Source organism: Trichosurus vulpecula, chromosome 8 (assembly GCF_011100635.1).
Source record: "Trichosurus vulpecula isolate mTriVul1 chromosome 8, mTriVul1.pri, whole genome shotgun sequence".
Classification (NCBI taxonomy): domain Eukaryota; kingdom Metazoa; phylum Chordata; class Mammalia; order Diprotodontia; family Phalangeridae; genus Trichosurus; species Trichosurus vulpecula.
In genome coordinates, this window is record NC_050580.1 from 146,865,985 (window position 1) to 146,893,946 (window position 27,962).

General features: G+C 39.7%; 1 protein-coding gene across 1 annotated transcript in view; it reads left to right on the forward strand.

Annotated features, from left to right (window-relative positions):
- The window catches only part of TLN2 (talin 2), a 268,344-nt gene that overhangs the window by 116,270 nt on the left and 124,112 nt on the right, over nt 1-27,962 (forward strand). Inside the window, exons 31-38 of the mRNA XM_036734916.1 lie at nt 726-815; nt 2,602-2,724; nt 5,473-5,616; nt 7,278-7,439; nt 11,908-12,048; nt 14,307-14,488; nt 15,873-16,005; nt 24,659-24,760. Coding sequence (XP_036590811.1) covers nt 726-815; nt 2,602-2,724; nt 5,473-5,616; nt 7,278-7,439; nt 11,908-12,048; nt 14,307-14,488; nt 15,873-16,005; nt 24,659-24,760 — 1,077 coding nt within the window. The remainder of the gene's footprint in view (nt 1-725; nt 816-2,601; nt 2,725-5,472; nt 5,617-7,277; nt 7,440-11,907; nt 12,049-14,306; nt 14,489-15,872; nt 16,006-24,658; nt 24,761-27,962) is intronic.

Below are 27,962 nucleotides of genomic sequence, written 5' to 3' on the forward strand. Positions count from 1 at the left end.
GCTCATCATCAGGACGTCTTATGAGGAAAAATTTGGCTTCTGATATATATCCCTATTAAATGTGCCACTAGCTCAGTAGATGGGAATCTAGGTTAGACTTTTCTCCTTGATAGCATTTGAATACAGCTTATCCAGGATTTAGATAACAACCAAAAGCGTGATGGTTAGTTCATGGTGCCCATATAAAGAACCAGAGAAGCAGGCACCATGTTTAATTAGCACCTTCACTGATGGAGTCCGGGAGGTTTAAGTAGCCTTTTTATGGCTTTGAAAAGAAAAACAAGACCAAATTAATCAACCAACCTAAATTATCTTTCTGTCAGACTAGTCACAGATGAATTGTCCTTTCTCAACCTGCCTTGTCTACCCATGAAGACAGTAAGGGCAAAAAAATTTCATAGTTCAAATGCTAAAAGATCCTGTCAATTATAAATACAGAATAAGTCAATGAACGAGTCCTTGAAATTAAATTCTATTTTCATCTCTAAAAGACTGACTAGGAAAATCTTGCATTGCCACATCCCCTCTCATTTCCCCTACTTTATAACTGGTCTCAAATAACTTAACATGCTTGCTTCAAGAACTCAAAGTTTACCTACTTCAAAGTGAAATGGACAATAATGATTGAAGCTGTGTGTATAGAAAAAAATTATTTGTGCACAGTAGTATGTTGAGTCTCTTTCATTCCGTGTGGCTTGCTTTAAAGTTTTGCTCTTTTTCTGCAGACTGTTAAGGGAATGTTGGATAATCCTAATGAACCTGTTAGCGATCTCTCCTATTTTGACTGCATTGAGAGTGTAATGGAAAATTCCAAGGTAAGATTGCTTTTGTTGTAGTAGCTAGTATCAGCTTTCATGCGTGTCAGTTAAGGAACTATGTATGTTTACATGTGATCCGCACATGTCATAGAGGTATATGTGAACATCTGTACACACATACATACAAACACAGCAAAGGCTGGGAGACTCTGCAATAATACACACATGTGATCACTTCTTCCATGACCATGTGTGTACACAGACACGTGTGTACACATCTGTGTTTGCATGTACACATACACATGCGTTTATGAATAGAATTTTGAATACATTGGTCTTGCAGGTCCCTTTCAGCTCTTTTTCTGTACTACACACACACACACACACACACACACACACAAACACACACACACACGGAGAGAAAGAGATGGAGGGAGGGAAGGAGAGAGGGAGAGAGAAAGAGAGGCAGAGAGAGAGAAATATATATGAGAGTATCTATGTTTAAAATTTGGGCTCTCATGCTCAGAGAATGTTTTTCCAGCTACATTGAAGTTCATTTCTGAAATGCCCTATTTCTTCATTTCCTTCTAATTAAGACTTTGTTTTTCCATATATAAGTTAATCTGCTTTCCATATCCAGGTTATAAAGTTGTTTTCCTTTAATCATTGGGAAGGTATCATATGCCTATTCTCATTACCAGAGGAATTACTGTCTAGGAGACCTTTATCACTGAAATGGCATATAGATCTGGTGGTGCCACCATCTTAATAAGAAAAAGCAAATTAATTATGTTTATTTTTCATTTCACTACCTGTGGAGCAGGTTTAATCATAATATACACATCTACCCCATAGTCTTTCTTGAAGAATTAGCCACGATGCTAGTAAGCCCTTTTAAGTACTCTTGAGTATACATTTAAGATTTATAATAAATTATCATCCAAAATAAGGTAAGTATAAATATAAAATCTAGAATAGTTACTGTTTTCTTTTTTCAATTATTCTGAATAATAAATTTTCATTTTAATACTTCCTTGCACATTTATACTACCAAACAAATTTCTTGGCACATTGTTCAGTCAGTCATGTCTGACTCTTCATGACCCTGTGGACCACAGCACACCAATTCTCTCCATGGGGTTTTCTTGGCAAAGATACCAGCATAGTTTGCCATTTCCTACTCCAATGGATTAAGGCAAACAGAAGGTAATGACCTGCCCAGAGCCACACAACTAGTAAGTGTCTGAAGCTGGATTTGAACTCAGGTCTTCCTGACTCCAGGCTCAGCTCTCTATCCACTGAGCCATCTACCTTCCTCTTGGCACATAGTAGACATTTGCTAAATGCATGTTGAATTGGATTCAGCCAGGCAACAAACATTTATTTAGCACCTACCATGTGCCAAGCATTGCGCTGGTCTTGGGCAGTACAAAGACAACAATTAATCAAGAAGCATGCATTCAATTGAAAGAAACATTTATTGAACTGTTTTTTCTTTGTAACTAGCTTTTCCATTAAACTCTAGAAATGTGCAGCTTTAGGAGTTCCCAGCTTAGATATAGTCACAGAGAGGGACATCCGAGTGATATGTAATTTTGATACTCTGCATGAATATGCCTTCTTCCATCAGAAGAAAAAACACTTTGGACGTGAAAGCTTCATGCTCCCAATTTATTATTTCTCCATTTAAAACAATTATTATAATTTACCTGCCCTTTATTCTTATCAATGAGAGAGAAGACTAGAAAGAAGATAGAATTAGATTTCCTTGAAGATTTAAATTTTAAGTCAGCATTAGGCTCTCGCACACACTATTGTTGGAACAGTGCTTTCTTTCTTTCAGGTCCTGGGTGAGTCAATGGCAGGAATATCTCAAAACGCCAAGACGGGTGACCTTCCTCTGTTTGGAGAATGCGTGGGAATTGCATCCAAGGCCCTCTGTGGCCTCACAGAAGCTGCAGCCCAGGTAAATCCTTTTTGGCCAAGTATGGTGAGACATTGATTCCCAACCTCCACTTGAGATTCAAATTAGGATTTCCATGGATCTACAAAAGAATCGTGAAGGTTATCTGGGGGGGGGGGGGGGGGGGGGGGGGAAGAAAAAAGATATGAGCCTGACCCTGTCATTCAGTTACAAGGCAAGGATTGATAGCTTTTTTTTTAATAGTAAGAGGATAGGATAGGATTCAATCCAGTCCAGATAAACTGGCTCTAGAAGGGTTCTTGCCAGGTGCCTGCTTATAATTCTAGCTAGTAGGGAGGCTGAGGTTGAGGCAAATGAATCTTTTGAGCTCAGGAGTTCCAAACTGCTGTGCATTAAGGTAATTGGGTGTGTACACTAAACTTAGCATTAGTTGGTGATCTTCTGGGAGTGGGGAGGGGAACTAGGTTAGCTCCTATGCTGATCAGCACAGGGCCAAATTCATGAGTAGCCCCTGTATTTTGGAAGAAAAGGAGGAAGGAAGGAAGGGAGGGAGGGTTGGGGGGACCTTCCACATTTTTTTGTTTCTAAGTTGGTATGGAAGATGATGTACAAAAGGACAGGAGAGGTTCTTGGCCAAGATGAATAAAAGAATGAATGGATGAATGAACAAAGCATTTAATGTGCTAGGCACTGTACTAGATATTGGAGATGCAAAAAGAAAAGTAGTCTCTGCTAAGAAAAAGAAAGGGAGAGAGAGGAGAAAAGAGAGAAAAGAAGAATGGAAGAAAGAAAGGAGGTGGAGGCAGGAGTTCTTAAGATATTTTGTGTCATAGACACAAAAATCAGTCTGGTGAAGCCTATGGACCTGTTCTTAGAATGCTTTTAAATGCATAAAATAAAATATATAGGATTATAAAGCAAACCAATTATATTGAAATACAGTTATTGAGGTATTTTAAAAACAAATTCATGGACACCAAGTCAAGAACCTCTGCTCTCCCAGACAAGAGTTGAAACTATACCTTCCTACTAGTTGTAACATGCCAAAGTTGGAAGCTCAACCGAAGCATGGTACCTTCCACATTTTTTTGTTTTTTTGCCTGAGTTGGTAGGTAAGATGTTGTAGAAGAGGATAATAGAAGCTCTTGGCCAAGATGGATAAAAGAATGAATGAATAAATAAAGCATTTAGGAATTTACTGTGTGCCAGACACTGTGCTAAGTATTGGAAATGCAAAAGCAAAAACAGGCTTTGCTCTCAAAGAACTTGCATTCTAACATGAAGAAAACACATGGAGAGCAGTGGCCAAAGAGTCTGGAATATTACTGGGAGGGTGAGTGGGGTCCTAGGAAGTAGACTGACATACCTCATCCAGGAACAATGGCAGAGGTGATTTGATTCTGGTTCTAGAGTAGACATGGAAGCCTGTAAGGCAGTTGAAGCTGTGGAGGAGATGGAAAATATCCTTGAGAGCGGGAATATTTTGGCTGAGACTTCCCTGAAATAGTGGGCCAGAAAAGCAGTTATTAATCAGTGCAGGGAGAGACCCTAAGTTGGACATTTCTTTCAGCCTCTCTAGTGTGGGTGGTAAGTCTGTGGAGGAGATGGGAGATGGCTTGAGAGTAGGGAATACACAAAAAATATATATGTATAGATATATAGATATAGATATATATATTACCCCTAATAGTTTATCCTTTTTTTAAAAAAATGGTTTTTGAGCTATTGAAATTACTGTTACATGTCTTTGTTCTTATGAAAACAGGTGTGACTTGTTTGTATTGTTTCAGGCCTTAGGATCACAAGGTCTAATTGGTGTTCAAAAGTAGAGTTCAAGTGAGAAAAGGTTGGGACCCTCAGAAGCAATATATTAGATGTCACCCCTGCTCCTTCTACTGTGGATGTCTTGTGAATTTTTGAAATAACTGTTTGGTTCGCTTAACTGACCCCCAGATAGTCCACTGTTGCTGCGAGTCCTCCCCAGAGAGGATTTGCATCAGTCTTGAATTTAGAAAGCTGAAGTGGATAAAAGAAATTCTCTAGTTACCTGAGTATACAACACTCAGTGCCATGTATATTTCTGGGTTGTACAAATTGGCATATTTTCGCTCAATTACCAGGAATATTCCTCAATATAGATTAAATGCTTTTTTTTTTCCTCCTGAAAATGCTTCAGTGATTTCGTATATGCTTTATTGTACCAGAATCAGCATCTCTCAGTCATTTTTGTTATATCTTATTTTCACCAAACACGTTGGCAACTAGGGCTGAATATTTTCTAGCTTAAATGTTGTCATCACTTTTAGCAATATTGTCACCATTTTTACTTCCTGGTAGCCCCATGAGGTAGAAAGCACAATCCCTATTTAACAATTGAGGAAACTGAGGCTGTAGAACTTGGCCTGTTCCTCTGGTGTCAAGGTGAGAACCAGTTCATTCCATCCCCTCATTAGCCTTTGTAAGGCTGAGCATGGGTCTTACACAAAAATACCACAGAAACTGTGTTTGGCTCAATAAGCTGCCAGGTGGCTGCTATGGTGCAGAGAGCTGGGCCTGGAATCAGAAACACCTGAGTTCAAATCCTGCCTCAGACACTTACTAGCTGTGTGGTGCTGGGCAAGTCACTGAACCACTGTCTGCCTTAGTTTCCTCAGCTGTAAAATGGGGAATAATAGTGGCAATTACCTCCCAAGGATTGTTGTGAGGATTAAATTAGATCCTGTTAGCAGAATTCTTAGCATAGTCCCTGGCACACAGGTGCTCAATATTTGTTTCCTTCCTTTGTTCTAGGCTGCTTACCTCGTGGGCGTCTCTGATCCCAACAGCCAGGCTGGCCACCAGGGGCTTGTAGATCACATTCAATTTGCCAGGGCCAATCAGGCGATCCAGATGGCTTGTCAGAACCTGGTGGATCCAGGCAGCAGTCCATCACAGGTAACCGTTTTGGGCAAGATGAAAAATGCTTTACCGTGGCATCCAACTTCCTGCCATGGTGTGTCCTAGATAGGTAAAAAGAATTATGAAGGTGGGGTGACTGCACATCCCAGATCCAAATGATGCAGTGCTCTAGATAAAAAATTTGGGAGTTCTTGAAGCTTGTTATAGATGGAAAAATTAATGAATGGTATCTTAGGAAATAGAAAACCTATATTATTGCCTGAATAAAATAAAATTAGCAGCGAGGGGGATGAGGGGAGGGTGGAATATTTTGTTCTGTGTTTCTTTAGGATACTTAGGCAGCATTGGGGGCAGAAGGTAGCTCAGTGAATACAATGCCAGGCCTGGAGTCAGGAAGATCTGAATTCAAATCAAGCTCCATACACTTACTAGCTTTGTGACCCCAGACAAGTCATTTAATCCTATTTGCCTCGGTTTCCTCATCTGTAAAATGAGCTGGAGAAGAAAATAGCAAGCCACTCTAGTATCTTTAAGCCAAGGAAACCCCAAAGGTGTCAAAAAGAGTCAGACACGACTGAAACAACTCAGCCACAACAACTAACTTAAAAGCAATCGAGTTTGCTGGTAATGCCAGCTTAGCAACATTATGTGTCTTCTCCCCTTCCATAAATAGTCACAAGTCACATGTTGCCTTTTCGTGTATATCTCTTCCTCTTCCCTTTCTTTTATTGCTACCCTTTATTTTTGCTTTAACCTCCTTGCATCTGTATAGAGCTATAACTAAGGTGATGCAGCTGGAATTTTTCAGAGTGCTAAAATTTATTGGGTGCTGTCAGTATTTTGAATCTTTCAGCAGCATAGAAATAGCTGAGCTTGGCTCCTAGTTAGTAAAAATAATTAAAGTGGGAAGCTAGCCATTTCCCTTCACTCCCTTGGTCCATTTGCCTGCCTGGAATCCTTCCTTATCTCCACCCCACCCCTGATCCCATGCTCCATACAGGTTCCTCAGCAGTATTTGCCATGTTTCACTCTGTGTATTACCCCAGGTATATTTTTTACTATTTACCCTAGTTGCAGAAATGTCTACTTTGAGCTCTGCATTTGTACATAGGAAGCCAGTTTGATTTATTCCATTTCTTGTAGCACTCTGGTGATGACCCTGAATGAATGATTGATATGTGGAACTAGTTCCACATAGTTTGTTTAAGCGGGGGAGGGGCGCATGGTTTGTATCCTTACTGAATATATGCAGCACAGAGTAGCAGTTGTATGCAGATTTCTAAGTAATTGATTGATGTTAGGGAAGCTCAGAAACAGTAAAGACCGCAAGCCCCATTCCAGTGGAAAAGAAAAAAGTCATGTATATTTCTCAGTGATGCCAAAGTCAGTATTGATCGCCCCAAAGTACAACATGTCAAAATCCTTAGCGTCTCTACCTCTTTTCTTCCTCATTGCCTCCTTCAGGTTATTTTTTTTCCTATTTCCCTTTTCCTTCTTTCCTCTCTTCCTTCCCTTCTTATACTCCCACCCTTCCTGCCAGCTATGGAATCCCTTCGTCCTGTGGGACAATAGAACCTGATATCAGTAGACCTGAAATCAACTTTGGTACCTGTGAGCTGATTCATATGGAATCTAGATTTTCAAAGCAAAGGCTGTGAGCCAGATTCCCTGCAGCACTCGGGTTCTCTCTTTTGTAGGTTTTGTCAGCCGCTACAATTGTTGCCAAGCACACCTCTGCCTTGTGTAATGCCTGTCGCATCGCTTCATCTAAAACAGCCAACCCAGTGGCCAAGAGGCATTTCGTTCAGTCAGCAAAGGAGGTCGCCAACAGCACTGCCAACCTGGTGAAAACCATCAAGGTAGGTCATTGAACCGTCTTCTGAAGCATAGGAGCCTTTTCCTCCCCCCCCCCCCCAGCCCCCACACTCACGATATAGCCCAGTCTCTGGATGCCAGATTTATGTTTTGCTCTCAGTGTTAATATTTCTACCCATTAGAAGTTGTTTTATTCCCAGATGCGGTATTCGTTAATTGCATATCCACGTGGGCCAATTTTGCTGAATTAACAGCCTGAGATTCTATCTACTTATAATGGGGTTGGTGGAGATTGTAGAGGGGTGTGTGTGTGTGTGTGTGTGTGTGTGTGTGTACACATACTAAATAGAATTCTGCTTAAATGTATTTCAAAAGTTCAATTTTGTTGTTGTTTTTCTTAAAAAGTGAGGCCATAATCAAAACTGTAGGAAATATGTCACCCGAGGTAGCAAATGTGTGCAGATTTCCTAATTATTGATTATGGGGTACCTCAGAAACAGTAAAGGCCTCAAGTCCCATTCCAGTAGAAAAGAAAAAAGTTACCTCAGAATTTTCTTGGAAGCTAATTTGTTTCCTCTTTCTAAAGACCATCAATATAAATATAAATATAAATAGTGAAAAGATCTTGGAAGGGCAGGTGAAATTTTTTTGTAAGATAAGTAATATGACAGAAATAGTATTGTTTTTTTCCTGATGGAACAAAGATTAGGGTAAATGGAAACATGTAGAAGGAGAGAGACAAGGTTTTTAACAGGGAGATTTGTTGCCTTTCCTTTCCTAAAAATGTTTTGTGGTGGTACTGTAATATTATTATGCCATAAGAGATATGCCCTATGAATGTAATGGAATAGTATTACACCAATTTCACAGGTAGGATCTTTCAAATCAAATCTAGCCAAATGTCCCTTCTTTAGTTGTTTCTTTGTATTTTGTTGGTTTGCATGGATGACATTTGCTGATGTAAAATCAACTTATCTGAAAAAAATGAAATAAAATGTACACTTTTTGTAAAATTTAAAAATATTGCTCTGCTAAGTCAAGGGGAAATGAAGAGGGTTTGTATTCTCTTTAGGTTCCAATGTCTCTTCTTTGTGTCTTTCCTTGGTTTCAAACACTGAGTGATCTGTATGCAAAACTTAACTCTCTTACAGTTCCTTTCAGATTCTTTTAGGGATGTCATTTTCTCATAGCAACTCACTTCAGTAAATGAGATTGGTGATGTCCTAAAAGACAAACTTGCAAGTCATTATATGAGTAGAGAGAAGGGAAGTGATGTTAGACTCGGCAAGACTTAACAAATAATTAGAAAGAGGAGTGCGTAAACCTGAAGCATCAGGGATGACTTCAGAGTTACAAACCTCGGTGATTGGAAAGATGGTAGTCCTTCCAACAGAAATTAGCAAGTTTGGTGAAGGTACAAGTTTGTGCAGGTTCTTTTTTGCACATGTTGATTTTGAGATTCCATTAGGGTGAACAGATGGAGTGTTCTAATAGCAGATGTAATGCAGCACTAGAACTCAGGACAGATTTCACCTAAGTATAGATTTATGTAGCATTCTTGAGAAGGAGAGATTTACTTTTTTAAGTTTTCTGACTTCATTCACTTGAAGTAGTCTGCGTACAGGCATATACTTATGTATATTCATATATGTTTATGTGTGTGTATATTCTTTCCAAAGCTTTCACTTTTTTATTATTTTTATTCTGATTACATCAGTGAGAAAGTCTCCATTAGATCTAATCTTGGACTATAGATTGTAGATTTAAAACTGGAAAGGTCCTTCAAGGTTATCTGGTCCAACTCCTTAATTCCCTTATTTTCAAATAAGAAATTTAAGGCCCAAAGATTATTTGCCCAGGATTATATAGCAGTGATTGGCGAGTGGCATCCATCTTTAACACCTTGTGATTATCCGTTTGATGACAAGGGTATGTCTACTACGAGGCCTGTACCCCAAAGAGATTAAAGAAAGAGAAAAATTATGCATTTGTACAAAAAGTAGTTATAGCAGCTGTTTTTGTAGTATCAAAGACCTGGAAATTGAGGGAGTTCCCATCAGTTGGGTAATGGCTGTTTTGTGACATATTAGAATATCATTATGCTGTAAGAGATATGTCCTATGAATGTAATGGAATACTACTACACCATAAGAAATGGTTTCAGTGAAACTTGAGAAGATTTGTATGAGCTGATGGGTAGTGAAGTCAGGAGAACAATACTTAATACAATACAACAATGACACTGTAAAGACAAGCCACTTTGAAAGCTGTAAAAACTGTGATCGAAAAAGCAATACTCAAATGCGATGCCAGAGGACCAATTACAAAACACGCTACTGCCTTTCTGGAAGAGAGGTGAAAGGTGACGGACTCAGGGTACAGAACGAGACGTTTTTAAATATGGCCAACAGGAGAATTTGTTTTACTCAGCTATGATTAATACCAGAGTTTTACTGTTATTGTTTCCAGTGGGTTAGGGACAATGGGAGGAAGAGAAAATAGTTCTTTGGTAATTAAAAAAAATAATTTTTTAAAAATGAGGGTATGTCCAGTTTCTGTTAGAATATCAGGAGTTGGTGGGATGGGGAGTAGGAAAGTAGAAACAGCATCGGGAACAGAAGGTTACTGAATGCATGATAGGTTGTCAAGGTTGTGAATCTCTGAAACCAAGCCTTTTGTCTATTGGCTACCCTGAATCTTTGAGTCCTGAGGGTTTCTTGTATTGGAAAATGAAATATAAGAGACACATCACCAGTCATACCCACTCTCCTCCAAAGAAAATTGTGTAGCTGTCTTCTCTTTCTTCCTTCATTCAGCTTGTTACTCTAGTTTCAAATCAGATGTGTGGAATGGAATGTTATTTTTACTTGGGCAGTTGCGCTGGTTGGATGCCAACTAAAAGTTGTGCAAGAGTGGCTTTTGTTTTTCTAAGAAGCCAGAGCATGGCCTTGCCCTGTAAAGCAATACTTAGTTCATTCCCTTGGGATTAAACATCATCACTGTGCACTCAATACAAATGATTCTGCCCCCTCTTTGATAGTACGTGGCTTGGCTGTAAGTATATTCTTTTCTTTCTTACTTTCCCTTCTTAAAGTGGATTTTGCAAAAGAAAATATTATTCGGTTGTGGTCTTTTCTTATTTCTGAACCTTGTTGTAGTTGTCTCTGAGTCAGTGTGGCAGGGCAGAAAAAGAAAATTAGACTGGTAGACTAAGAAGCCAGGTTCTAGAATGTGTTCTGTTAGAAGGTACTTCAGTAACTTTGGTTCTCTGGGCCTCCATTTCTTCTCCACTAATATGAAAAAAGGGAACCAAATGATTTCCAAATCTCAATTTTCAAGCATCTGTGAGTTCTATTGACATCTAATCCATTTCTACCAAAATTGTTCTAGGGTATAACTGGTTATGTGTCTGTGTGTCATAAATCCCCTCTGCGGTATGGTCAAGCATATGGACCCCTTCTCAGAGTAATGTTTTTAATTGCATAAAATAAAATGCATAGAATTAAAAAAAGAAATCAGTTATATTGAAGTAAAGATGTTCATGGACCCCCTGAAAATGATCCGCATTTTTCAGGTTAAGCACCCTGTTCTCTGAGATGAGAGGCATTGTGGTAAAGTAGAGAATGTACTGCCTAAGGAGTCAGAGGGAATGGAGATATTCGCAACATCCCTCAATCACTACTTATGTGACCTTGGAAACAAGCTACTTAACTTCCCAATGCCTCAGTCTCCTCAGGTGTAAATTGAGGGTTTGGATTAGACAGTCTCTCATTAGATGGAATCTCAATTCAGAGATTCTAGCTCATCTGTCAGTCAGCTTATGAACTTTTAGAGGTTCCTGACCTATTAGGATAATTAACAAATAGATTTGGATAAAAGAATTCTGATTCCAAGAGCCAAGAGAGTCCATGAGACTTGACTGTTCTACAAGCTTTGGGAATATCATCTGATCAGAGTAGCTAATCTGGGGAACAGGAGTCAAGAATGAAATGACCTGGATATTTGGTTACATGCTTCTATGCTACTTATTGATACAATCTTTAGGCACTTTAACGTTTGTGAAGATGCTTCCTTGGAATGGAAACCTTCTGCCTTTAAACTACAGGCATATTTATATCTGTAGGTTTCTTTGGAGAGAGAATCAGTGATGGCTTCTGATGCTTGATTCTCCAAAGGATTCCATTCGGTTTTAAAGGTGCTTGGCTCTGGTTTTTGGAGATACTCCAAATAAATCAGGAGAAGAGCACTATTTCAAGAATGTATCATTCCACCCTTTGTGGAATGGTAGTCCATGTGATTCAGGAGGTCAGTTGTTACATGAGATGCATATTCTACTTTGTTTCTTAAAATTGTCCTGCTTCCAGTGTCTCTCTGCTGTTATTCACCAAATGTTTTAAAAATCCTGAACCAATCAGACCACATTCTTTTGGAACAGGATGGTTTTAGCGCCCCCAGGGACAGGCACTGGATATCATATACAGAAAATACTTCTGTATTTTCTCTTCACACCAGGCTCTGGATGGAGATTTCTCTGAAGACAATCGCACCAAGTGTCGAATCGCAACTGTGCCCTTGATTGAAGCAGTTGAAAATCTGACAGCATTTGCTTCCAACCCTGAGTTCGTCAGCATTCCAGCCCAGATCAGCTCTGAGGTAGGACATGCCTTTTTCCTTTTATGGGGGGTCTCCAGGAAGCAAGAAAAAATGGGTTTGGGGTTAGTTGTCTGTATTGTTGAATGTATATGAGAAGTTAATAGCTAAAAGTACTTAACTGTGTACAAAGTATCATTTTATTGTTGTTATCATGAAAGAGTATTCTAGCCTGAGTGAAAAATTAAGAAATAAGTTATTAAGATTGACTGTTGGACCCTGAATTTTCAATCTTCAAAATGGGGAAGTTGTTAGGAGTATTCAGATCTGAGCTTGGTGTTTGTTTGTTTTAAATACAGAGATACCAACTGTGGGTTCGTTGTGTTTACTTGGTTTTTGGGGTTTTTTTTGAAAACTCTGGGTCCCCCAGCACATCTCAGAGCTTTATCTAATAGATACCCTTGTTCTATCATGCCCTATCTGCCATGCTACAGTCCTTGTTTATTCCAAGGAGCTCCAGAAGAGAGAGAACAGACAGAATTACTTTCACCTACCAGCAGACTTTTCCCAAACAAACCTTCTACCCTCTGGGACTTTAACGTTCACATACTTCTATGGCACCCCTTGGCCTGGGTAATGAAAAATAGCCCTTCCTGAGAAAAAACGTCATAAAGTACATTGTTTCCTGGTTCTCCTTTTTGCGTCAGTTCATCTAAGTCTTCTTATTGGAGACTTCTTAAGGTAGGTGATAAGCACTACAAAAAATTAGGGGTAAAACAATACGACCGTATTATAATTCTATCCATATCACCCTTGCAAGTCAGTATTCTTCTTTCCTCCCCTGGGAAAGCCAGAGCTATGTACATCAATTCTCCCATGCTCCCAGTTAAGCTATCAGACTCTTTGCAAGAAAGGCTGATTTGTCCTGCTTAGGCATGAATTTGTTTATCAGTAGTCAGGAAAGTGACATTCTGGAGATCAGTATTTTAACTTTTTATGTGAGGAAAGCCAAAAAACATCAGTACAATATGTCACCTACCACAGTGGAGTCTGGATGGTTAGTGAGATCTCAAGACTTTCGCCACAGAATGGAAATCTGCATTTTATAATCTCATGAAACTTTTGTCTGCAAATATGATTGTAGATTGTTTTCTGTTCCTCTGTCCTGGAATGCACGGCCTAAGTCTTGGACTCTAGAGTCCTGCCCTTCCTATCTCCTAGTTCCATGGACGTCATATAACGCTGCGCTTCTTCTCAACATCCCAACTTGAAGGGATACAAACTTTCTAATGTTACTCTCCAAAGATGAGAAGAGGGGTAGGACAGTGGGAAATAAAGGAAAAACAGAATAGTAATGTGATGAGTTTGCAGTCTACAGGTAGATAAATAACCATAACTATCTCTCACTTTCTTGGGATAGTACAAACCATTTAAATCCAAAGATAATCCAAAACCTTCATTTTCATACAGCAGTTTTGAGGTTTAATGAATAGTAGAATTTGTATTTAAACTCTTCCTCTTACATGTCAATAAACAGTAGGGGAGATAAAAAGCCTGAGGCTTAGATAATCTCTAAACCAGATAATCATTTGTTGTTGTTGTTCAGTCATTTCAGTTGTGTCCAAATTTTTGTGACCCCATTTGGGGTTTTCTTGGCAGAGAGACTGATGTGGTTTGCCTTTTCCTCCTCCAGCTCATTTTACAGATGAGGAAGCTAAGACAAATAGGGTTAAGTGACTTGTCCAGGGTTACCCAGTTAGTAAGTGTTTGAGGCCAGATGTGAACTCAGGTCTTCCTGACTGCAGGCCTGGCGCTCTGTCCACTGTATAATCTAGCTGCCCCAGATAATCATATAATTAATTAAGCTAATTGCACATATATTACTTAAATTGCAGCATATGTTAAAAGTTATAATCCTGCAATGCTCTGTGAGTCATTCTAATAACATGCACACAAATTTTGTAGATCCTTTGGTTGCTAATGTCTCAGGCTATATATCAGTAAGTTTATAGCATGGATTGCTATGTTGATACCCTGCAAATGTCTTCTTTCTTGATTACTGACTCCCACTCCACTGATACCCCCACATCTTTTTTGGACCTGATCCACCATCAGACATAAGACGAGAGCTTTCTATCAGTCTGGATACCTTATCCTCTGCAATATCACTCCATCAGACATACTGATTTTTCTTCCAAATGCTAAAAGGCTATGTAGACATCTCTATTTAATATGTCACCTTCGAGGAATGCTTTTCTGCCCCCAACTTATACTTTACCATTCCCAAACTAGCAACGACCCCGCTGCTTTATTTTCCCCAGGGATCTCGGGCACAGGAACCTATCCTGGTCTCAGCCAAGACCATGTTGGAGAGTTCATCTTTCCTGATCAGGACTGCTCGCTCTTTGGCCATCAATCCTAAAGACCCACCCACCTGGTCTGTCCTTGCTGGACACTCTCATACTGTATCAGATTCAATTAAGAGCCTCATCACTTCCATTAGGTAAGTGCCTCCCAAATGGCTCAAATTCACCATCGCCTACCCTTTGTTTTCCAGTAGTATAATAATCATGCCATGTATTTGTATAGTGATTTACAATTTCAGATTACCCTATATCCATTACCTTATTTGATCTTTGAAACAATCCTATGTTATAGATCCTGCCAGTATTATCACCCTTATTTTGCATGTGGGGAGATTGAGATCAACTGATTTGGCTCAAGGTCATACAGCTAATTAGTGGCTGAGCTGGAACTGGAATCTCAGTCTCCCAGCTCCAAGTCCAGTGCCCTTTCCACAATACCAAATGCATCAGGTCTGTTATTTAAACTAGGATTTATCTGGGTGCCAATGCTGTCTGTCACCTGTGTCACCTAGACACTCAGGCAGGGATAACCAGTGTTTGTTGTTCTGCCCTAAAACAGGTTTGGGGTTTAATCTAATTCACTGATAAAATCATACGAATATTTTGAGTCCTGCTAAAACTGACTGTCTCTGTCTCTGCCATCTCCAATTGTATTAGGACTCTTCACATTAGAATATAACATTTCTAAACATAGTTTAGATTTAATTCTGTACAGAGAGACTAAATGAATCCCTCCTCTTACACAGTTATACTTTGTTTCTCATTTACATGAGAAGGTCATAGAATTAGCTGGCATTTTGCTGCTTAGTGTTCTCAATCATCGTTGTGAAATTTAGAAGCCCGTGCAAAAAAAAAAATAGGTATTATTCTTATGCTTAATACAACTAGAGGTTCTGTCAATAGTGTATAATGTAGCTTATTTACACTGGAAATGGCACTCGCCTTTTATAATTCTAATAATAGCTAACATATAGTGCTTGATTCTTGAAACAGCCCGGTGGAATAAGTTCTGTTATTATCCCCATTTTACAGATGAGGATACATCTAAGACACAAAGAGGTTAAGAGTTTTGCCCAGGGCTATACAGCCAGTAAGTGTCTGAGGTAGGATTTGAGCCTCCCTTTCATAATGGTGTTATACTTAAACCAGTTCAAAGTCTTAGCCCATATCCCCAGTATTTGGCCATTCATGGAGCATTTGGGCAAGTCAGGTTAAAGGGGGTTTTATTATTTCTCGAAACAGGTACCTTCAGGCATCGATTTCCTCTAGAGTTGAAGACAGTTCCCTACAACTTCCTTCATCTTGGTGAGGCAGGTTGTCCCAAGAGCCTTACTCCAGGGATAATATGTAACTCAGATTTATAAGAAGGTTTTAGAGAAAGATGATCAGGAATCTGTTTGCTTAGTAAATAACATAATGAATGATTAGAGATGCTGAATCAACGCACTAATCATTAAAGTGATATCCTAAAGGAAACTGGACTCTCGTTTTCTCCTAATAAAAAGGTTCTCTTTGTTTCAGGGATAAGGCTCCAGGCCAGAGAGAGTGCGACTATTCCATTGATGGGATCAATAGGTGCATCCGAGATATTGAGCAGGCCTCCCTGGCTGCAGTCAGTCAGAACCTGGCCACCAGGGATGACATCTCCGTGGAGGTAATGATTGCTATTCAAATGCAAAGTGCTCCATTTATCCCCTGCAAACTGGAGAATGTTGTAGAGAGGTCTAGGGCTGAGATCCTGAATCTTCTTCAGATGTTTCATCGTGTGGCTGCGCCCTGGAGTCTCAAAACTGTACCAGCTCAGTGCAATCTCTGGAAAAGTTTGTAGCAATGCTAGTAGCAGGAGCAGTGGTAGTAGTAGAGTATTAGTGCTAGTAGCAGTAGTGGCATTACTAATAGCAGTAGTGGTAGTAGCACAAGTAATAGTGGTGGTACTAGTAGCAGAAGTAGTAGTAGTAATAGCAGCAGCTAACGTGTATGTGTGTGTGTATATATGTGTATGTATGTATATATGTATATAGTGCTTTGGGGTCTACAAAGTGCTTTACACATGCTTTAAATAATCTCCTTTGTCCTCACCTGTGAAGATCACCACCACTCTGTGATGTAGGTGCTGGTATTATTCCCAGCTATTTGCCCAGGATCACATAGCTAGCTAGCTGGAAAGTATCTGGGGCAGGATTTGAACTCAAGTTTTCCTGACTCCGAGTCTAATGTTCTATCCATTGTAGACAGTTTGCTTGTTGCCTAAGAAACATCTTGCTATGTTTAGAGAGACTCATCTCCAGAAGGCTAGTTAGTGAGTGATAATGTTTTCCAGCCACAACCTATCAAAAGTGTCCTCTGAGGTAAAGAGGGTTTATACTTAAGTAATTGAAGGGAATGTGCATGTCGAAATCATATGTATATAATTGGTATATGTATAACATGTAGCCCATTCTAATAACAACAGTGCTCAAAGCTCATATATTGATTCTTAAAAGAATTAGAAAATATGTGGGTATCTGGGAATAGTATTAATAATACTATTGATAATAATAATAGGTTTGTGAAATCCTTTGCAAATATTATCTCATTTTATCTTTAATAATGAAAAGAGGTAAGGACATGGAATGGTAGTTTTCTTCATGTATTCAAAGAGCTGCTGTATGGAAGAGGGGGTTAGATTTGTTCTTTGTGGCCCCACAGGGAAGATTTTGGAGCAGCGTGTAAAAGCTGTCAATGAACAGGTATCAGCTTCATATATGGAACAAGTTAGAGCTATCTAAAAGTACAGTGGACTAATAGGCAATGGTTCCCTATTATTGGAGGTCTGTAAGTAGGCATTCTATGACCACTTGTTGGGAATGTTATAGAAGAGATTCCTGTTCAGGATCAGATTAGACGAGATATTGGAAGTCCCTTTTCACTTGGAAATTATATGACTCCGTGAAGAGCAAAAATATCTTTTGTTTGAGTCTCAGTTAATCTTCTTTCTGTGAAGGTGTTTAATACTGGAGTGGAGAGGGTAGAATAGCTATTGGGCAAGAAATAATCAATGGATCTTGAATGGGAGGAAGAAAGGAAAGTAGGTATGCTGATGGTTGAAAATCGAAATTAACATATGACCAGGGTTTCCCTTTGAGTGTGTTGAGAAAATGGCGCCTACCAGTGGTAGGTACAGATTGTGAAAATGGAAAACAGTAGACACTAGAAATTGAAGAAAAGATGGAGTATGTTATTAGCCCAGGGTTTCTAAATTCAATTTAGAAGATCATCAGAGCAGACCTTGGGACATAAATTTTGAATGTATCTATGTGCATTAACTGGGGAAAAACTGCATTGATCAAATTATCTGGTTTTGCATTAAACTCAAATGTAGGCAGACCTCACTGAGCTAAACATTTTTACCCTAAGATTATTAGCTATGTAGCCTTTCATCTGTTAGTATTGCCAGAAAGCCCTTATCTACTTACACTATCAGTCTTATAAATTGCTGAGCTCCTTTTTCCCAAAACTGGGAGTTAGAAATTTTTTTTCCACTTCTTAGAGGACGGCCAGTTCCCTTTCTTTCCATTTTTTTTTCCTTCTTCCTTCTAAGTACTCCTTATGTCTGCATTTGTTTCCTTTGATTCATCTCTACCTGCCACTTAATTTCCCCAGATGAGACTGTAGGGCTAGGACCCTGTCTGTAAATGGTGGTGCATTAGTTGGGCTATGTCCACCTTCTATGGCCTGTTTCTATTGCACTATAGCTGAATCTACAGAAGACATGGCATTTCTAGCCCATAATCGTTCTGGTCCATTAGGGCTTGTAGGGGTAGAGGATGCAATGGACACAAAGCAATCCATCAGTCATTCAACCAGCAAATTTTCTGAGGGTAAGTCAGACTACTAGTGGTCAAGACTCTGATACTCTTTGTCTTTTCCAATCTATTGCAGTTCCCTGGCCTTGAATCCCTACTCTGGCTAACCATCTTCCCTCAGTCCCTTGGATATCATTACTTCACAAATACTCTTTTACCAAGGAGGCTAGATTTTGGATTACACATGCTTTTTTTCCAACTTGGATCCTGCCTCATCTGTCCCAGGCAAGGATTGTCCATCCTCCTGTCCCAGGGATTTTCCTAAGGACAGGCATGTGCCAGGCATGCTTTAAAGGACCTGGATTAGGTAACACTTAAGAGTCAGTGGAGCCACACAGACTTTTTTGCCAAATGGGTGAGGGACCTTCAGTAGAATGTAAACTCCTTGAGGACAGGTACTGTCTCGTTTTTTTGTCACTGTATTCACAACACAGAGCATGATGCCTGGTAGGTATTTGGCGCTTAACAGATATATTTTTATTAATAATTTTTTCCTGATCCCCTTTATGCCCGGTGATTCTCTGTGAATCAAGGCAAATTGATTTTCATGTCGTTCAGCCCAGCAAGCAGCCTGGCTACTGAACTATACCGTTATCTTACTGATAATCACCCACCCTGGGACAATGCGGAAGGGTTTTCTAGCATCGTAGGGACTATTGACAACTACTGAGAGTTAGATTGCTAGTTAGCCAATTAATTGGCTCCATTATGAGTTCTGAGAATGTACTTTATAAGGGGATTTGTTTGGAAATGTTGACATTAAAATAAAATGTGTCCCCTTTTTGGAAAGAAAATTAAAAATAAGAGAGAGTTGAACTTGGTAGTCAGAGCCAAGTCTAAGGAAGAGAAACAGACTTCCGGATTTGAAAGGGACCTCAGTGGCCATCCATTCCTACTCATGTCTGATAAGGAATCCCCTCTATAATGTTCCCAACAAGTGATCAACCAGACTCTATCCAAAAACACCAAGTGAGAAGGAATCCATTCCTTCAGCTGGCATGCCAGGTCATCCTCTAGAAAATTCTGGCTATCAGCATTCTTCCTTAGCAGGCACCCAGAACTGAACATGATAATAAAGGGGATGTCTAACTCAGGAGAGAAGACAGCTAGATTAACACCTCCCTATTCCTTGGAGCTGTCCTTCCCATGCCAGCCCAGGTTTTTGTTAGAGTTTTGGGTTATTGTTATGTTATGCTGCCACCTCCCACTTCAGAGTCATTGAATGTATAATCCACTAAAAGTCTTTTTCAGACAAGCTGCTGTATAAACATTCCTCTTCTATCTTATACTTGAAAAGGTGACTTTTAGAACCCAAGTATAAGATATACTACCTTTATAACTATTAAATTTCATCTTACTAGATTCATCCCAGTCCGTTAGCCTGTCTAGCAGGATATCTATATCCTGACTCTCTCATCCAGTATGTTACCTGTCCCTACCACGTTTGCATCATTTGCAAAGAGCCTTTGAGCATAGGGGACTCTCTGTCCACAACCTGTGCAGCAGAAGACCTTCCCAGAAACTAGTGGAATGAGTGGTACATTGCTTCTCCATCATTCAAGTAGTCCCTTGATAGCCTAAAAACTGGTGCTACCCACCTTAGGGTCTCCATCCTGTGGAACAGGGTCACCTTAACCCCCAACTCTGCTCTTTGAGTACTTCTCTCTCCCTGCTACTTGTGGAAGAACAGAAAATATAAAAGAATATGTTGTTCAGTATATTCTTTTTTTGTGGGGGGGGGGGGAAGAGGGTAAGGCAGGGCAATTGGGGATAAGTGACTTGCCCAAGATCACACAGCTAGTAAGTGTGTCAAGTATCTGAGACCAGATTTGAACTCAGGTCCTTCTGACTCCAGGGCCAGTGCTGTACTCACTGCATGACCTAGTTGCCCCTCGGTATATTCCTGACTCATGAAGTTGCTAGTGGATTGACAGGGTTGTGAACCTCAGGAAAAAACACAGGAACCAATATAAATTAATCAGTAAGCATTTATTAACTATTTACTTATTAAGTACTTACCATGTAAGTACTTATTAAGTATTAAGTAAATACTTATTAAATAATTATTCATTACATACTTATTATGTAAGTACTTATTAAGTACTTACTATTCTGCTACACTGTCTAGGGATACAAAGAAAAAGCAAAAACAGTCTCTGCCCTCAGGGAGCTTCCATTCTAATGGGGAAGGTAACATATATACATCGGAACATATAGGATAACAATAGAGAAGGGGCAGCTAGGTGGTGCAGTGAGTAGAGCATGGGCCCTGAAGTCGAGAGGACCTGAGTTCAAATCCGCCTCAGACACTTGACACACTAGCTGTGTGACCTTGGGCAAGTCACTTAACCCCAATTACCCTGCCTTCACCCCTCCAAAAAAAAAAAAAGATAAATATAGAGATGAAGGAATGTAACATGAGAGAATGGCCTTAGCAAGTAGAAGGACCAGGAAAGGCCTGGCGCAGAAGATAGTGCTTGAATTGATTGTTGAAGATAGTTAGGTGTTGCAGTAGATAGATTTTGGGCCTTGGAATGAGAGACACCTGAGTTCAAATATTGCTTCAGACACTACTAACTAGACAATTCATTTAACCTTTCTGTGTCTCAATTTCCTCATGTGTAAAATGGGGATGATAATATTACTTAGCTCATGGAGCTATTATGAAAATCAAATGAGTTAATCTATGTAAAGTGCTTTGCAAACCTTAAAGAATTATCTAGGTGCTAACTAGGAAGACAGGCGTTCTAAAACTTGAAGTTTGAGAGAGAGAGCTTCCAGGCACGGAAGCAGTGCAAGGCACAGACAGAAGATGGAATATCATGTACAAAAATGGCATGCAGGCTAGAATGACTGGATCACAGAGTACATGGAGAGCAGAATGTAAAGATTGAAGAGGTAGGAAGGGCCCCAGTTATAAAGACCTTTAAAAGCCAAAAGATGTTCTGCTTTATGCTGGAGGGATCACTGGGATATGGATAAGGGGTCACTGCAGTTTACTGAGCAGGAGGGTGATATGGTTAGAGCTACACATTAGGAAATTTACTTTGAGAGTTGAGTGGAGGATGGATGAGAGAGGGGAGAAATGAGGGCTATTGTCATAGTTCAGATGAGAGGTGATGAGCTAAAGTAATGGCTTTGTGAATGGAGAGAATGAACTACACATGGAGGGGGTGGGGAGAGAGAGATGTCGTAGAGAAAGAAATTATAAGATGTGGAAACTGATTGGCCATGATGATTGAGAAAGAAAGATGAATTGAGGATGATGCTGTTTGGAACCTGGGTGACTGGAGGGATAGGAGTGCCCCTTACCAGTTAAAAGAAGTATAGGAGTGGGGGAAGTTTGGGGGATAAATAGCCAATTCAGTTTAGTATATGTGAGTTTGAAATGTTGTGATTCAAATTGTTGAGCAAGGAGTTAATGATACAGGATTGGAGCTGAGGAGAGAACAGGAGTTGAAAACCCTCTGCATAGAGATGGTCATTGAACCCACGAGAATGGATGAGATTGCCAAGTAACAGAGTATAGAGAAACAGGAGAAAAGGGCCTAGACCAGAGCTTTGAGGGGACACCCACAGTAACTATGCTTGACATAGATGAAAATCCAGCAAAATAGAATGAGGACTACTGGTCAGACATATAGGAGGACAATGAAGAGAGAGCAGAGTCCGGAAACCACCTTGGTACTTTTTAAGTAGGTGATCATTGGTAACTTCAGAAAACAGTTTCAGATGAGAGATAAAAATCAGAAGCCAGATTAAAGAGGTTTTAGAATAGAGTAATAGGAGAAAGAGAAGTACCGACTGTAGACAGATTTGTCAAGGGGTTTAGCTGGGAAGGGAAAAAGAGATAGCTGGTGGGTATTGTAGGATCTAGTGAGGTTATGTTTATTTTTTAAGAAATTTGAGCATGTTTATCAACATCTGGGAAGGGATCCGTAGAAAGGGAGAAACCGAATATTAGAGTGATGGTGATGGTGGATATAGTCTGATGGAGTGGATGGGAGGAGATGAGATCAAGGGTACATGTAGAAGGGATGGCAGGCAGAAGGGTGACCTCAACATCAGAGACTGGGGCGAAGAAGATTGCTGGGGAAGATGTCAGAGGGATGTGAGATGAGGAGGAAGGGAGAAGAGGGAATTCTCAAGAATGACCTCCTTTTTTTTTTCAGTGAAGTGTGTAGTGAGGTACTCTTCAGAGAAGATTCAGGGAGAGGGTGGAGAAGAGGTTGATGGTGGCATGATTAACTTAAAAGGAAAAAAAGTTTGCAATAGCTGTGTGATGAGTGTTATATGGAATCAAATACAGAGAAATAGAAGTATTGTCTTGCTGTAGTGAGGGACCAGTTGGGAATAGCTGACATAAATTTGTAGTGGACCCAGTCACTCAATGTCCACACTCAAGAAGCCTTGGGAGAACGAAATGGTATGTGAGCCCATGGTATGACCAGGAAAGTTGAATAAGGTACAGACTTAATGCAGAGTCTGCCAAATTAGCATGCTAGCACTCGAGGTGAGGACCAGGAATACAAGAAGTTGCAATTGAAAAGATGGAAGCTTTGGAGAATCGTACTGGGGCAAACAAATGGTTATTGCCTGTATTTTGGCTTCCTAATGTTAATATGGACTTTGTAGTCTTGGATCTCTGTCCTGGCACTTAGTCTTCCATTTTATCTCAAACACTCATATTGTGTCACTCAAAAGGTTAATTGATCAACCAATTATTAAGTGCCTGTTGTATGCTAAGCACAAATACAGCAAATAAAACAAGCTTTACTCTCAAAGATCTTATATTCTAATGAGGAAAACCACAAGTTCACATAAAAATACAGAAGATAAATTTAAAGTTAATATTTACAAGGTAGTTAAATACAAAAGGTCATTTGGAAGAAAGGGCACCAGCAGCTGTAGGGACCAGGAAGGGCCTCCATAGGAAGGTACCTGCCAGATCCTGGCTTTTCAGCTTATACTTGTTCTCATTCCAACCTAAATCAATCAATCTGTCAACAAGCCCATGCCAGGCACTGTGTTAGGTTCTTGAAATACAAAAACTAAAGAGAGTTCCTGGTCCTCCCTTCCCAGGTGAGGACTGCTAGCCCCACAAGAAATTTCCTTATGGTATTTGAAATGCCTCAGTTGGCTTTCTAAATCAATGTCATGAAAGGCTGTAAAAAGTTGGGGTTTGGGGGCTTTTTTGGATAGAAAAAAAAATCCCTCTTAGTGCATGGTCTTCACTGTTGTGTCCCACTCCATTTCTAACCCATCTGCAGCAACTCAATGTGTCTGGAATGTTTGGCTGTTCTTGGCTAGAATCAGATTGTGGATATACTTGTCATTGTGATGACAAGTAATTAGCAGAGACCTCCTGGAAGCCATTTTTTTCTTTCCATAGGCTGTTTTTCTCATTACTTTCAACGAGCACAGATCACCTAAGCATAAGGCTCATATACAACAATGTTCTGGCAAATTTGCCATCCACAGAGGCCAGTCTCATTTCTGATGAGCAGCGCATTGTCACCATGTATTTTTGCCTTGAATTACCTAGCATTGTGCACATGTGTGCAGGGAAGCAAGCAGTGAATGCACAGTGTTTCAGATTTGTAAGACATGCATTTTTAAATGAAAATTCCTGCCTTGTAATCTAATACTTCTTAGATAATCATCAACAACTCATACTTTGCTCTATGGGTTCTGTGGGGTTACAAGAAAAGATACCAAAATCTTGTTCTAACTTTGGAATTTTTCCAGAATCCAGTTCAAATCTTTGAGACTGAGAGTTTTTTTTTTAAACCAGGAAGAATTACATTTGGGTGTTTTTAGTAGTTACAGCCACCTCATCTAAGAGAATTTATTGGGCCTCCCCCGACAATCCATAATTGGCACATTACTGGGCACAGTCTCTAGTATAGTATTTTGGAAATGAATCCCAAATCTCATAGATGTTCTCTCTCTCTTTTTTAAAATTATCTTTGATATTTAGCAAATTAGTTCCAAGATAGCTGAGCAGTAACTTCAGTGCCCAGAAGAAACTCCATTTTTGTTTTTAATACCTTTTGGCTGTATTTACTGGGTTCCTTTGTATCTAGTTCAGTAGTTTCAGTGGTTTTTCCTGAATAATCTAATGATATTAAAACAAAGGTGAAGGCATTACTCATCGCACCTCACCAGCCGGGGCTGCAAACAAACAGGAGGCAACTTGGGGCTGTCAGGCAGAGGTGAAGACCCACTTCTGATCTTGTACAGAAAGGTGCTTAGGGAGGCTGCTGGCCACAGGGTGTGTGAACCCTTGCTACAGAGATGAATCTGAGTGAATCGTTTTAAACAGCCAGCGCCCTTGTGATCATCCTCTTGATCCTATATCCAGTTGGGTGCCTTCATATCTGCATACCTGTCTTTTATAAACCAGGGCAGCCCAGTGAGTAAATTGTAGAAGAAGAACTTGACAGTGTCTTTCCTTATCAGGCTTTGCAGGAGCAGTTGACATCCGTGGTCCAGGAAATCGGGCACCTTATCGACCCCATTGCTACAGCAGCTCGAGGAGAAGCGGCCCAGCTGGGACACAAGGTACTCTGACCTCATGCGATTCCTTTGAGTGTGGATGTGTGTCTGTGTGTGCATGCATGCATGAGCATATTGCCCATCTGGATATGCTCAGAGAAGGGGAAGTATTTGAATTGCTTATGCTCCCAAAAATCGCTTCCCATCATGCTGTCAGGTGTGTTGGATGGTTGCTTCTAACACTACACGAAGCTACAGAAAATATCGCCTAGCCTCATCCTAGCATGCAGTCAAGAAATTAAATCATTTCAGGACCTACTGTGCCCATTGAGGTCCAACAGAAGCAGCTATACCCTATGCCTCTTACTACTCTTAGGCACTACAACACATGCGGTATCTAGGACCCTTCCCTGCTGGCACCCTTCTTCGATAGTGCATTCCTTCTAAGAACCAGAAGTACAATTGAAGACTGAACCAAATGGACTAATTCTGACTTCTAGTTTTTTTGTTTGTTTTTTAATCATTTAAGCTTACCTCATTTCAGTGTATTTTAAGGTAGTACTGCCTGTCATGATTCTTGAAATTAGGGAAACGAATAGTTGCAGACAGTCTTTGCAGAACAAAAGCCTTTCCCTTACTCCTTGCCTGTGTCATTCTCCAAGTGCTAATATTTCTTTTATTTTTAAATGCTTATTAAATCTTTAAACTGTATTGAATTAATTATGTAAATTCTACCCTGGTACTTCACTTATTTTGGAAATGTTGATGGTAGATACTATAAAGTGGATTTTAATTTTCTTGTACTTTTGCCCATAGATCATATTCTTCAGGTAAAGAAACCTAGTTTCCAAAATCTCTGCTGGCAAAAAATACTAACTCTTCTGGTTGGGTTTTTTTTTTAATGCCAAAATCACCTAATGGTGTATGCTGATGGATGACAGGGTTTTCTACTGGAGTCCATCTTTTTCCACCTTATATCCCCAGGGAGTGTGGAATAGAGGAAAGAACATTCGATTTAGATTCAGAAGATACAGATTCAAATCCTGGCTTTGTGTCAGTGGTGCCTTAAGTGCACCAAATTCCATAAAAATTGTTATATTTGCATTTGTTTACACATTTGCCCTGTTGCCTACTCCTCAATTGTTTTTTTTGCCCTTTTTTCATATATCTTGAGGACTTTTTTCAGTTGTTTTTAGGAATAAGATAATAGGAAGTAAAGAAAAATGGTATTCATCATTCCATCTAGTCGTTCAGTGAGTCAGCTGTCACATAGTTAAGTGGCAGGCATTGAGCTAGTCCTTGAGGATACAAAGACAGCAAAAAACCTGTCCTTGCTCCCAGGAAGCTCACAGTCTAATGAGGGAGACTACAAGCACACAACTTGACAGGAGAAGCACAGCCTCCCACAGGCCTTTGAGGGTCTAAAGTGTGGTAATTTAAAAATCAGCCCTGGTGGTATACCTTTAGGACCCAGACATCTATCTGTTTCTCTTTAGTTTCTTGATTTAATTCTTACTAAATAGCATTCCCTTAATCCTGGAGAGTTCTTAATCTAGAGTCCTCAAAATTGCTTTTTAAAAATATTTTTATAACTGTACTTGAATATAATTGTTTTCCATTGTAATTCTGCTTTTTATTTTATGCATTCAAAAACATTCTGAGAAGGGGACCTATGGGCTTCAATAGACTGCCAAAAAAAAAGATTAAGAACTCCTGTCTTAATCTATCAATTAAATTAATGAAATGCACTTTTAGAATGACATTTTATATAGAGTACTTGCAATTTTCAAATTCCTCAGAGCATCTTATATGAGTCTGTCTCTAATAAATATAGGAAATACCTCATACCTTCAACACCCAATGTGCAAATAAAATAGTGTCACCTTTGGGAAAGCAATAGTCGCTAGCCATAGAGGAGCAGATTGAAAACTGACACTAGTCTTTCTGAAGCTGTGTGCAAGATAACCCTTTCAGGAGCCCTTTTCCTAATTTGATAATCATGATCCTAAATCAAAATTACTATTTCTAGGTCACTACTAGCTAATAGAGAATCTGTTCTGACTTCTAAATTTAGAGAAATATATACAGGTTTAATCTGGCTCCTGCTTGTCCAGTCCTTGCCACAGGGTCTCCCATCCACCTGTCCATTCCTTCTAGTCCTTCTGTCTCCCTAGATATACCAGACTCATTCACTATCTCTCCTTCCACATTACATCACAGTGCCCAAGAACTCCTAGCTTCTGTAGTCTAACACAGAACCTTGAGGTATTCCAACAGCTATACAGTTTTCTGATAACATTTCACAATCATGTCTAGTAATAGATTCACACAGTATATTGAAAATGCAAAATTAATACCAATGCACCATTAAGACTAAGAAACAAGAACATCACAGGTCTGAATGTTTAAAGACACAATAGTTGTTTTGATCTTTTCCCCCATTAGACCTTGAGCTCCTTGGGAGCTGGAATTGTATCCCTAGCACCTACCACAGTGACTAGAACATAGTAGGGGCTTAATAAATACTTAATGACTGAATGACTCTTCAAACTTGCAAACTTACTCATTTGTTATGGAAGAGATTTAACTATAAATACAAGAAGGGGATATAAAATTATTTCATGTGTGATGGAGCTTTATACAGATATTTTAGCAGCATTTTCCTGGAGTTCAGTTCCATTGTATTGTTGCCAAATTTACATTTCTTAAGGGCAGCTAGGTGGTACAGTGGTTAGAGCACCAGGTCTGGAGTCAGGGAGTTGTGAGTTCAGATCAGACCTCAGACACTTATTAGCTGTGTGACACTGAGCAAGTCATTTAAACCCCTGTTTGCCTCGGTTCCTTTTCTATAAGATGGGGACACACTGGAGAAGGAAATGGCAAACCACTCCATTATCTTTGCCAAGACTTGTGTAGAGTTGAACACAACTGAATTGACTGAACGGCACCACATTCCTCTAAGGAAGGTTTAGAAAACAGTGCCTTTATTTTAAAAAGGCAGTGTTTGAGCATTAGAGCATAAAGAAAGTAAGAAAATCATTATGCCCCCCCACCCATCTTTGTGTAGCCTGAATGATGAGACCAAGATTCTGCTTATTTAAAGAACAAACAAAAACACACACACACATACACACACACATATGCACACATAGAGTTCATTGTCATGACAACACATAGGTTAGACAAAGAAGGTTCATCTCTATGGAATATTATGAAGTATCCTTCCTTTTCTTCTTCCAGTCTCCAGGTTACAGACCTGGACCTGATA